This window comes from Ursus arctos, unplaced genomic scaffold, assembly GCF_023065955.2.
Source record: "Ursus arctos isolate Adak ecotype North America unplaced genomic scaffold, UrsArc2.0 scaffold_2, whole genome shotgun sequence".
NCBI lineage: Eukaryota > Metazoa > Chordata > Mammalia > Carnivora > Ursidae > Ursus > Ursus arctos.
The window spans coordinates 68057836-68069855 of NW_026622874.1; the positions used below are offsets into that span (position 1 = coordinate 68057836).

General features: G+C 58.6%; 1 protein-coding gene across 2 annotated transcripts; it reads right to left on the reverse strand.

The window, feature by feature from the left end:
• Positions 1 to 15: 15 nt before the first annotated feature.
• Positions 16 to 7494, reverse strand: BICDL2 (BICD family like cargo adaptor 2). Of its 2 annotated transcripts, XM_026485568.3 has the most exons (10): positions 7429 to 7494; positions 5833 to 6128; positions 3299 to 3514; positions 3052 to 3168; positions 2830 to 2976; positions 1753 to 1944; positions 1501 to 1650; positions 931 to 1061; positions 588 to 708; positions 16 to 502 (listed from the first exon to the last, which is right to left on the reverse strand). In XM_026485568.3, the coding sequence occupies exons 2-10, from the start codon at positions 6112 to 6114 to the stop codon at positions 341 to 343; spliced, it is 1518 nt and encodes a 505-aa protein (XP_026341353.2). In that variant the 5' UTR covers positions 6115 to 6128; positions 7429 to 7494; the 3' UTR covers positions 16 to 340. The 2 variants fall into 2 exon arrangements, with proteins under 2 accessions (XP_026341353.2, XP_044235114.1); XM_044379179.2 differs by lacking the exons at positions 5833 to 6128; positions 7429 to 7494 and adding an exon at positions 3727 to 4075.
• Between the last annotated feature and the right edge of the window lie 4526 nt (positions 7495 to 12020).

Consider the following 12020-nt stretch of genomic DNA (forward strand, 5'->3'; position numbering starts at 1 on the left):
AGAATGGAGACCAAGTCGGTGTAATGATTTTTATATATTACTCTGATCTTGATACATAAATACCCACCCCCCATCTCTGCCCTGGAGCATGCCAGGCCCAGGGTGCTTAGAAAATATAGACCTATATAGATTCAAAACTCAGCTCTGCCTCACCTGCCCCGCCACCCACCTGGGGCCCCTGGCCCCCAAAGCTGGCCCCTGTTCCCATTGAGCCTTTGCTCAGCTTCCAGGGGTGGGGAGGGCACCAGCCCCCCATGGAAGACAATCAGGACCCTGGTGCTACATTGGCCAGAAGAGGAAAGTGAGCCAGAGGGCACAGGCGGCCCCCATCCCTCGGCCTTCAGGTCCTTCGGAAGAGATTGCTCAGGAAGCCGCCAGCGGGCCCAGGGCCCAGGCGCAGGGAGAAGCGCGGTGCAGCGCGACGCGGGGCTGATCCGGCCGCACTCAGCTCCTTCTGGCGTTGTGAGCGCAGCTGTTGGCCGATCACCACCTGCATGTCGTCCTGCGGGCCCGGCAGCCGGCGGGAGGAGCGGGTTAGCGTGCTGGCCCCGCCCCCTTCCCAGGCCCCGCCCCGCCCCGCCCCTCACCTGCCAGGCCTCCAGCTCTTGCGTCAGCGCCACCTTCTGGCGAATAGTGCGAAGCAGCTCCCGTGAGAGCGAGTCCCGCTCCAGAGAGACGCGGCTGAGCTCCAGGGACAGTTCCAGTGCCCTGCAGGCAAGAGGGGCAGAGAGTGGGTCCGAGGGCGCTCGGGCCTCAGCGAGCAGAGGTGACGGGACGCTGCTGGACCCGGACGGGAGTGGTGCCGCTAACACCAAAAGCAAGGTTGGAGGGCTCCTGGTGGGTGTGGAGTTAACTATCACGTGTGGGGGAATCGAAGGCCCAGGGGCTGCAGTCCCACTGGGGCTGTGGTGGATGGTGGCAGAGGCTCACTTGTTCACAGCTTCATCCCGATCCGAGAGGGCGCCGCTAAGGGCCTCCTCGGGGTCCTCCTGCGTCCGCAGCTCCTTCTGCCTTTGCAGCTCCTCCCGCAGGGACTGTAACTCTGCCCGCTGCAGCGTGATCTGTGGGCAGGGGAAGGTGAAGAGGGGCAGGGAGGCTCCTGGATCTACCAGCAGCCAGGGCTTCAGGTCGTTAGGCCCTCCCCTGCCTGCTCCACAAACACTCGGGGCAGCTGCGGCCTGTGCTGGAGATGAATCTTCGAGTCCCCAGGCTGGTGCAGGATGGGGTGGGGGCAGGGCCGGTTGGATGGTATAAGCCTGCAGAAAGGATGCTGGGAGAAGCACTGGGAGGTGGGACTAAGAGGGGAGTGCGGTCCAGGAAGTCTTCCTGGAAGAGGTGGCATACAGACTGGCTCTTGAAGCATGACTACAAGTTTGTTGGGATGAAAACAGATCCAGGTAGAGGGGGAATTAGTGGGCAAAAACTCAGAGGTGTAGATGGACAAGAGAAACTGGCTTTGGGAGGGGCTCTACATCCAGCGCCATGCTCCCACCCCCACACCTCATCCTGCAGCCGGGCCACTTCGGCCTCCTTCTCCTCTAGTATCTCCCCTGGCCTCAGGGATGCTCGCTTCTTGGGAGGCTCCAGGCTCTCCTCTTGGGGTGAAGGCTGGTGGCTGAACAACTCTTGGATCTCAGGGGACAGAGTGTTCTGTTCGCGAAAGGAATCGGTCAGTGAGGTGTCGGACCTCCTGGGAAAAGGAGGAGGGGCGGAATCTGCGTGGTACGTGGGGGCTAGGGGCCGCGAGCTCACCGGGGCATCTCTGCGTCCATCTGCTTTCTGGTCTTGGTCGCCGTCGAGGCTATGAGCAAGCTCTGACTGCAGTGAGGCTACCGACACGTCGGCGTCCTGAAGGCGCGACTCCTCCTCCAGCTCCGAGACGCGCCTCTGCAGCCTTCGCAGAGCGCTCAATGCCTCGCCGGCCTCGGAGCGCGCGCGTTCCAGCTGCGGAGGGACAGACAGAAGGACAAGCGTGGGGAGTCAGCCAGGTGCGCCCGGCGCCCTCATCCCGCTACCGGCCTACAGGGGGCGCGGGCGCGCCACCCAGAGCCACGCAGTCCTGCGCGTCGGAGCACCCCAGGGATCCTGCTCCCACCCCCAGATCGCTGGGCGGCCTTGGGCCGCGCAGTTCCCCCCGGCAGATACCAGTTTCCTTGTCTATAAAGCAGGGTGCGGACAGGTGCACTGGCTTTAAAGTTTCCCATCACCCTCCCTCCGGCCCCACCCCATCAAGTCACCTGGCGGAGCCCCGCCCACTTCCCCGACCGGTTGGCCAGCTCACGCGTTAATGCCGTAAATGCCTAAATGCCGTCATGCCGCGTTTATTGATCCTTTGAAGCTCGCGCTGTGCTGAGTGCCTCACCCTCACCACGGCTCTTTATCATTCCCATCCCATCTCCCAGACAAGGAAACTGAGGCCGGGCGTCCCACAATAGTAAGAAGGGGTGTTGGGACAAGAGCCCGCGGTCTTCGACCACAAAGTGCAAGCTCCTGAGATCTCACACATCAGGCCATGCTGCCTCTTGTCGTTTGCTTTTGTCCATGTCCACTGCCCCAGACCTGGTCCAAGTTCCCGCTATCTCTGGCCTCAGCGTCCCCCCTGGCCTCCCAATTGCCAGGCTCTGATGCCTTCTAAAGGCAGACCAGGATAGACCTGGCTCTATCTCCTTCCAAGGCTCCCACTTGCCCTTGGGCTAATGCCCAAGCTCTCTTGGCCCAACTTCTGGGGCTCCCCGTGATCGATCCACCTCTGGCCTTATCTCCCAGGAAGCCCCGAGGCAGTGGCCCATGCCCTGGCCAGATGCACCCCCCTAGCCCCCCACCGGTCACCTCCAGGCTGTGCTCCCGCTTCTCTCGCCTCAGTAGCAGCAGCTCCTCGTGGGTGGCCTGTAGCCTGCCCTGGCCCTTCTCCACCTCCTCACGCAGGCCTCGGATCTGGGCCTCCAGGTCCTGCCGGCGGCCCTGCAGCATCTGGTTCTGGGGAGAGACTCAGAGCTGGAGGGGCGGTGCTGGGCCAACCCCAGATAGCCCCCAGCCCCAGCTGGCACTCACCTCCCCCTGCAGACTCTCCAGCCGCGTCCTCATCTCTGCTCCTGCCAGGACCTGAGCCTGGCACTGCCCCCGAAGGCCATCCAGTTCCCTCTGAAGCTCCTGCTCCGTCTGGGAGGCCTGTGGGGGGCAGGCAGTGGAGCCCTCGGCTGGCCCTAAGCCTTGACCCCAAGCCCAGGGTACCCACCCCTACACTGGGACACAGGCATCTGCCCTCATCCTGTCGGGGATGTGGGGTCGGTTCTCCCACCTGGGCCAGCTGCTGGCTGAGCCGGAGGTTCTGCTCGCTGAGCTCGCTGAGGGCCCGCGCCCGCTCACGCCCACTGTCCTGCTGCTCGGAGCGCTGCTCTCCCAGCTGGGCCCGCAGGGCCTCCACGTCCCCTTCCAGCTCCACAGCTCTGGCTTCCCATTCGGCGCCCCGCGCTGCCAGGCCCCGGCGGAGCTCATGGTTCTCCTGCTGCAGCCGCTGTGGGGGCCGGGACAGAGGGAAGTGAGGCTGGACCGAACACAGACCCAAAGGGGGTCCGGGCAGGTCTGAGGCAGGTGTGGAAGCAAGAGGGAGAAGCAGGCAGAGAGTGAAAACCAGAGCCTTGCAGGAGGAGTGGAGAGGTTTCCAGGTCAGGCAGGAGGAGCTGACCTGGGACTGGAGGAGAGTGGGGCTCCCTGATGCCCACTCACCTCTGGCTGCTGCTTGGGCTTCTGGACCCGAGGTTGCAGGCGCCGTTTTTGGCGCCTGAGTCTGGCAGAATTTAAGCCCCGGCCCATGGCCTCGCCAACCAATGTTCCAGGGGCTCTGAAGTTTCAGCCTGTGCTCAGCCCCTCTCCCCCAGCTCCTCTTGGCCAGCTCCCTCTAATTAACCCTGGCCAGCCCTGCCTGGGCCCCGCGCCTCTGCGTGCCCTCCCCAAAACCTGTCCAACCAGCAGGGGGACGCTCTTGACACACCCAGGTGCCCGACCTGGGGAGGCAGGCAAGTCGGGGGCCAGAGGCCCCCACTCTCTATAAACTCTCAGAGCAGGAAGGCGGTGCTAACTGTATTACCACTCCAGTTATTAGCAGGCACTCCTGCCAGGCCCCGCGCTAGGCTTTCCTGGTACCATTTCATTTAATCAACCACACTTAGAATTGTTAATGTACTTATTTTATATATGAGGAACCTGGGGCTCAGAGAGGTTAAATGCCTTGCCCAAGGACACACAGTAAATCAGTGAGGCAGGGATTCCAACCCAGGTGGCCAAACTCTTAACCAAATATCGTGGGGACAACGCAGCTCTAGGATTAAATCCCCAGGTTCAGGGTCCAACTGTCCTGGGTGGTGCCCTGCTCTGCTGCTGCTTTGTGATGAGACAAGTCCCTTAATATCTCCAGGTTCCAGCCACCCAGCCATCTGTCCAGTACTTCCTGAGCTCCTCCCATCGTGGGGTCTGGCTATCTGCAGTCCACGAGACCACCAAGTTCCCTGCCTCCAGCCCCTAGAGTCTAGAGAGTGAGAGGCAAACAGACACATGCTTGGACTTGGTCATTTCAGAGGGAATGTAAGGGCTGTAAAGAAACCCTGATGAAGAAGAGTGGGGTAGGTCGGCAGGGGTCCTCTAAAGAACAAGTGATGTTTGAACTCACATCTAAAGTGTAGGAAGGAAGAGGCTACACCAAGGAATGGCAAGTGCAAAGGTCCTGAGGGAACACACGTGGGTTTCTCAAGGAACTGAAAAGAGGTCGGTCCTAGGGGAGGATGGCAGCGAGGCTGGCCAAGGCCCTCGTGCGGGGACTTTCAGGCCCTGGTGAAGAGCCTCCCGTGTTATTCTAAGTGTGATGGGGAGCTGCTGGGGGATTTTACGCAAGGACTGAAATGATCTGATTTGCCATCTTTGAACATCCCTCTGGCTGCCCCAGAATGGAGGCTGGAGAATGGGCTCCAGGGGGCGGGAGCGGAAGCTGGGGATGAGTGAGGAGGCGGCTGCCGGGATGAGGCAGAGGTGATGCTGGCTGTGGCCAGCGTGGAGGCTGCAGAGACCATGGGAAGCAGGCAGATTCGGAATCTAGTTTAGAGGCAAAATCCACAGGGCTTGCACGTGTGGGAGAAGAGAGGTCATGAGAAGCTTGGGGACTGGTCCTGAGATGGGAAGCCAGGATGAGGACCACAGGTCATGGGGTCAGACAGTCAAGAGCGCCCCTTATGCTGAGATGCCCATGAGGTGGCCCGGGGAGGAGGTGAAGGTCATAAGCTCCCCAGGTCCATCTCGGGGCAGCGGTTGGGGCTACATGGATGCTGGAGTCAGTGGTGTCCGGGGTGTTTAGGGGGCCAGATATGACCCTCAGAATGACTGTGTGGCTGAGGACAGCCTGGGCAGAGGGGGGACTTCTTCTCCCTCACAGGATTAGGTGAGAATTGACCGAGACAATGCACGGAAAAGGCTTTGCCCAGGGCCAGGCAGGGAGGGGGTGCCCAGTAACTGCGCACTGGGGATGTGCCAGCCTGCTGAGGAGCCAGACCCAAGACTCAGAGAAGGCCAGTGGCTGTCCCAGGGTCACACAACCAGGCAGAGGTCTGAACCCAGATCGGGACTTGTCCTCAGAGCCCATGTTCTTAAGCACTGGAGAATAGCGCCCGGAAGACTGGACCCAGTCCTGAACTGTGGTTCCAGAGGCATCCCGGTGCCTGGCTCTCCTCCCCCTGCCCACCTGTCTCCTGCCTGCCCACCCACCTGGACCCTCCTACCTGTCCTCCATCTGCTCATCCTGTTCCCCACCACGACACCCCCCTCTGCCCCCTGCCGCCAGCTCACTTCCTCACGCTCAGAGTGCTGGGCGCTCAGCGTCTCCAGCTGCCGCTGTAGCTCCTCATTGCGCTCCAGAAGCATCTTGCCAAGCTCCGCGGCCAACAGCAGGTCCTTCTCCTTCTGCTGCAGCTGTAGGGCCAGGTCCTCAGGCTCCTCGGGGCCCGGGCCCCCTCCCAGGAATGAGTCCCGCCTTTCCAGCACAAAGGGGAAGAAGCCCTCGTTGCCACTGGGGGAAGCACCTCCAGAGAGCAGCCCTGACAGGAAGCTTGGTCCTTGTGGGGAGCTCATGGCACCTGCAGCATCTGTGGGCACAGGCGGGTCAGTGGGGACAGGCAGCTGCTGCACACTCTATTCTGCAGCCCGTTGGGACTTGCCCCCTGCTGGTCAAGGTCAGGCCCTCTCAGTCCTGCAGCCAGGGACTCCCTGGGCCATGAAGGGTTAATGATCTGTGTCTTGGCCACCCAGCTCCGTTAATGTCCCCAGGGTAAACTGAGGCAGGGAGCACAAGGAAATGAGCTGCGTTGGCAGACATCCTCTGCCCCCAGGTAACTGCACCAGTGCTCCAGGACCACAGGCCCCCCCACCACTGACAGTGCCCCCCACTCCCCACCCCCCCACCTTAGCTGTTGGGGTTCCCAGCCCCTCACCAGCAGAGACACTCTTCCTAGAAACCAAGTTCTCAGAGACTCGGGACTCGAGATGAGCTCAGCCTCTTCCCCTCCCAAGAATACAGGCCTTGGGAATTTAAGTGTGCTGACCCCTCCTCTTCTAGAAGCCCAGGTCCCCAGCCCCCTGTCCTCCCAGGTATCCTGGGCCTTGTTTTCCTATATACTCAAGATCCAGGTGTTTTGGTCCCCACGCCTTGGAACTCAGATGCCCAGACCCAGTCCTCCCATTCTGGAGTGTTGGCCCCAGTTTCCCAGGGGCCCCGGGGCAGCCCCAGAGCAGGGCCAGGTAACAGGTTGTGCCAGCAGACTGCCGGCCACTCCAGGTTTCTGTTTACTTCCCGGCCCGCCCCTGGGGACGGGAGCCTGGCGGCGCTCTCCTAGGGCTGCTTAGGGCCCTGCCGTTCAGGGGCTCAGAAGGAGACACACCAGACTCCGCCGGCACCGTCCCCACCTCCAGCCCTCTGGAGGTCTCCCCAGCCCTTACACACACACACACACACACACACACACACACACGCACACACGCACACCTGCCCCTTCCTCCCCAGGTGTCCAAGCCCAGCCCTATCCGCAGGACCTAGTTGTCGCGGTTGTCCCAGACCAGCGTGGACCCGGAGTCTCCCTGACGTGGCCCCTGTGGGCCCGACCCCGCTCTGGAGACCCGGGTGCGTCCCTCCTCCTCCCACCTCCTCGCACCTCCTCGCACCGAGCTGCTGTTTAGCACCTCGACGCAGGCGTCTGGGCCCCCAGCTCCTCGATCCCCCGGCCCGAAGCGCAGCGACCACCTACCTTCGGGCCCGCGCCCCCCTCCCCCCCGCTTGCCCGACCCAGCCGTCAGACCTGACCACCCCCACCCCCCGGCGCCTGCTCGCCCCGACCCTGTCCTGTCCGAAGCTCCAACGGCCCCTGTCCTCGGAGCCCCCCAGGCTCTCACCCGCCGACGCCGGGCTCCCTCCAAAGTCCCCGCGGTCCCCGCTCCCCTCTTCCGGAGGCGGCGCCAGGTGCAGGCCGGCGCAGGTGAGGGGGCGGTGCCGCGGGCGGGACTGGGGCGCCCCCTGGTGACCGGAATGGCCCGGTGGGGCTAAAGGAAAGTCGCCTCCACCCAGCTCTGAGGCCCCGATCCGTCTCGCTGCCATCAGAAACCATGGGCCCCAATAATTGAGCACCTGCTGGGTGCAGATCCCACGCTGAGCGCAGATGTCAGCTCCTTTCCCCCCACAACTGCCCTGTGGGATAGGACATTACTGAGAATGACAACAAGGACAAATGTAACATATTAAGCACTCTGCTAAGTAAGCTCTTTTTATGGGCACAACTAGTTTACTTTCATGACATCCTAACGAAGCAGGAACTGCTATTATCCTTATTTTACAAATGAGGGAGCTGAGGCTGAGGGGGGACCCCTAACTTGCTTGGGCTCACACCCACAGAACTTGAATGTGAATATCGGAAGTGTGACTTTGGGGTGTGTGCTGATTCCCATGCTGAGACCTTAGCGTGTGTGGCCCTTAACTTGGGGCTCTCAGTTTCAAGGTGGCACAAGTCTGGACCCCACGCTCCAGTCCAAGGACAGAGGACTTGGTGTGGAGACCAGGAGGATTCAGGGCTGGGTCCAGCCCAAGACAGCTCCAGACTCCCAGAGCTCCCTGGCCGGGGGCTGGGGCCTCCTGGCCTGGTGGGCAGGGACAAAGGGAGGGCTGGAGCAGTGGTGTGCTGGTAACTGTTTAACAACAGGCTTTCTGGGGAGAAAGAAAGCCCCTATTTGTTGACTTGGCAATTTCCGAGGCATAGTGTTCCCTGCACAGCTGATTTCAAGCTGTCCACACGGCATTACTGAATGTGAAGCTGGGCAGAGACGTGCGCGGTTGGCTTTTGTCGGCTGGTAGCGGCTGGCTCCCCGGCCCCTCTGGCTGGCGGTCTGGACTCCTGAGTCTGGGACTGGGGCCTAACTGCCTGGGTCCTAGAGAAATAAGGAAGATGGGAGCTGGAACTCCTGACTTGTGGGAAAACGGGTGCAAGGACTCTTTGAAGGGGTGGCTTAGGGGCTGGAACTGCTGGGTCCCAGGAGGGCTGGGACAAGGTTTCCTGCCAACCCAGAGGAGGGGTGCTCATTTCCTTTGCAAAGAGGTCTGAGGGCTGCATGGCCTAGTGAGGCCACTATGTCTTCCCATAGCACTTGTGACGACAGCCTGGTGGACTTGGGAGATGCCTCAGTCTCTCCTTGGTGCCACCACCTGACCCCTCCAAACACCAGGGTCACCCTGAGCCCACCCACATCCATACTTAGCACACATTCCCTGAACCCTCCCTCTGCCAGGCAGGGAGCTGGACTCACCTGCTGATGAAGTGGTCAAGGCCTTCCTCCCAGGAGATTCCAAGCTCCACCCAGGAGCTGGGAGCGGGCAGAGACGGATAAACCAGAAACAAACCAATAAAGCAATACAGCAAAGGAGCTTGGCTCGTGGACACTGGCATCAGTGGCTTCAGGCCAAATCACAGTTTGGCCATGTGTTAGCTCTGCATGCCTGGGTCATTTAGCTGGTTAACCTCTGTAGCCCTCACTTTCTCTGTCTGTAAAATGGGGGTGATAACAACTGCTAGCTTATAGGGTTGTGGGGCTTTAGTAAGGCTCAAGTCCTGCTGGTAGCCCTCAGCAGGGCCATAGCAAGGCCACAGAAGTGACTCACCACCCATGTTCCAGTGTATCTCCTCCTCACAGCCACTCTGTGAGGTCATACCATTCACAGACCAGAAACCAGCTCAGGGAGGCCCAGCAATCTGCCTGTGCCCGTTCGGGAGGCCCCTCAGCCCAGCTTGCAGGGCTCCCAGCCCCAGTCACTCTTTGGACGTTTGAATCAGTGGCCTGCCTTCTCTGGACCCAGGAATTCTGGCCTCCAGCTGCCCAGCCCCTTCCCTGCCCCTCAGCTCCCCTCCCCCAGCCTCCCTACTGATTCCAGAAGGAAAATGGATAGGAGGGGCAGAGTGGCCCCAGGGAGGCCCTAGGGAGGCTGGGACAGAGACAGGGAAGGGAGGGAAAGACAACCCAGCCCTTACAGGTTCTCCAGCCAGCCCTCGGACAGGCCCGCTTCCTGCAGCCTCCAGACCCATGCTCACCCTAGAATGCTCTCCCCCACCTTCTCCACAGCCTGCTGGGCCCCTGCTATGCCAAGTCTTGGCTCTAAGGTCTCCTCCCTGGGGAAGACTTCGCAGACCTCACAGAGCCGTGGGCAGTGGACGCTGGCATCGAGAGGCCAGCAGACACCCCCTGCCATACAAGCAACCCCGTGGGAATGGCGCAGGTCCAGACCGAGGGGCCTGCAGGCTTTTACGACATAGACAAAGTCTACGAACAATAAGTAGTATTGTTTAGAGCCTTTTAAACCTCTATATAAAATAGTTCACACTGAGTGTGTTGTTCTGCAGCTCACTTTTTCCATTTAACCTGATGTTTCCTAGTTTCTTCCCATCCAAAAACCCCACAAAAAATAAAAAACTCAGCTTTGTGGAAGTAGGTATCTGTTTCCTAAGGTTGCTGTAATGAATTACTAGAAACTGGGTGGTTGAAGCAACAACAATTTATTGTCTCGTGGTTCCAGAGGCCAAAAGTCCAAAACCAAAGTGGAGGCAGGGTCGGTTCCTTCTAGAGGCTCCGAGGACGAAATCTATTCCACGCCTCTCTGCTCCTGCCAGAGATCCCCACGCTCCTTGGCTAGAAAGAGCACTGCTCCAGCCTCTCCCTGCCTCTTCACATGGCCTCCCCTTCTGGGTCTTCTTTGTGACCCCGAGTCTCAGATCTCTCTCTCTCCTTTCTCTTATAAGGACACTACTCATTGATGTAGAGCCCGTCCTAAACCCAGGACGGTCTCATCGTGAGATCTTTAACTTACAACTGCAAAATTTCTATTTCCAAATAACCTTAACACATGCTCAGGGACTTGAAATTCAGACTGGAACATCTGTTTTTTGGAGACACACCCACTACTAGGAATAATTTTTATTTTATATTATTTTATTTTATTTTATTTATTTTTGAGAGAGAGAGAACGAGCCTGTGAGCAGGGAAGGGAGGGGCAGCAGGAGAGGGAGAGAGAGAATCCCAAGCAGATTCCCCACTGAGCCCAGAGCCCGACACGGGGTTCCATCTCACAACCCAGAGATCATGACCTGAGCTGAAATCAAGAGTCGGACACTCAACCAACTGAGCCACCCAGGCGCCCCAGGAATAATTTTTATAGAATACAACTCACCAAGTTTAGTGTTTCATTTGATGAGTTGTTAACTACATGCAGTGGTGTAACGCCTCCCGCAGTCACGGGGTGCCCCGGGCCCCCTGCAGTCAGTCTCCCTCCCATACCTCGTGCCCGCCGACCACTGATCTGCTTTCCATCGCAATCACTTTGTCTTTTCCAGAATGTTCTCTAAATGCAATCAGGGACAGTGCGGTCTTCTGCGCCTGACGTCTTTGACGAGGCGTAATGTTTCTGAGATTCGTGCATGTTGTATGTCTCGGTGGAATCAACGGTTCTGAAAAATCTCAAACCTCTAGACAAGTTGCAGGAATAATGTCATGACTGCCCTAATGCAGGCTCACGACTGTGAACATTTTGCCACGTACGCCTGCTCTCTCCCTCACACGGCATGGACCCGCACACATCTTGCTAAACCACTGACTACCTCGGCCACCTTCTCCCGAGGGCACAGATATTCTCTGTGATCGTGTAAATTGTGTACCATCATCACACGTGACAAACTGAGCGGCGATAACGTAGATACAATAACCTTACCTAACCTACAGCCCATGTTCCAGTGTTCCCGGGAAGGCCCTTTCTAGACAATGTTTCCTTTGATCCAGGATGAAATCGAGGACCACGTATTGCATTTTGCTGTCATTTCTCTTAAGTCTCCTTTAATCTAAAATAGTCCATTGGGGCTCCTGGGTGGCTCAGTCGGTGAAGCACCTGACTCTTGATTTCGGCTCAGGTCACGATGGGTCATGAGATAGAGCCCCCCCTCCCTGGTGGGCTCCACGCTCAGGGGGAGTCCACTTCTCTCTCTCTCTCCCTCTGCCCCTTCCCCTGCTCACGTTCTTGCTCTCTCGCTCTCTCTCTCTCAAATAAATACATAAACCTTCTAAAAGATAAAAAATACAATAGTCCGCATGTTGGGGTACCTGGCTGGCTCAGTTTATAGAGTGTGCAAGTCTTGATCTTACAGTCATGGGTTGGAGCCCTATGTTGGGTGTAGAGCCTACCTAAAAAAAATAGTACAAAATAGCCTGCTTGTCTTTTTATGTGTCTTTCAGGACATTGATTTTTCTTTTTTAAGGACTCCGTGGGGCGCCTGGCTGCCTCAGTCCGTGGCGTGTGTGACTCTTCATCTCGGGTTGTGAGTTGGAGCCCCACACTGGATATAGAGATTACTTAAAAATAAAAACATCTTTAAAAAACAGGACTCCAGGCAGCTGTTTTCCAGAATGTTTCTGAGATTTATCCCCAAAGATGCGTTTGGATGTAGTTTGCTAATAGC

Bases quoted from the DNA above. Each gene is read 5' to 3' on its own strand.
- BICDL2 (XM_026485568.3), bottom strand. From the start codon at position 6,114: ATGAGCTCCCCACAAGGACCAAGCTTCCTGTCAGGGCTGCTCTCTGGA. The intron at 3,169-3,298 runs GTGGGAGAACCG...TGCCCCCCACAG, and splicing joins TCAGCCAGCAGCTGGCCCAG to GCCTCCCAGACGGAGCAGGA. The intron at 1,651-1,752 runs GTGAGCTCGCGG...TTTCGCGAACAG, and splicing joins ATGGACGCAGAGATGCCCCG to AACACTCTGTCCCCTGAGAT.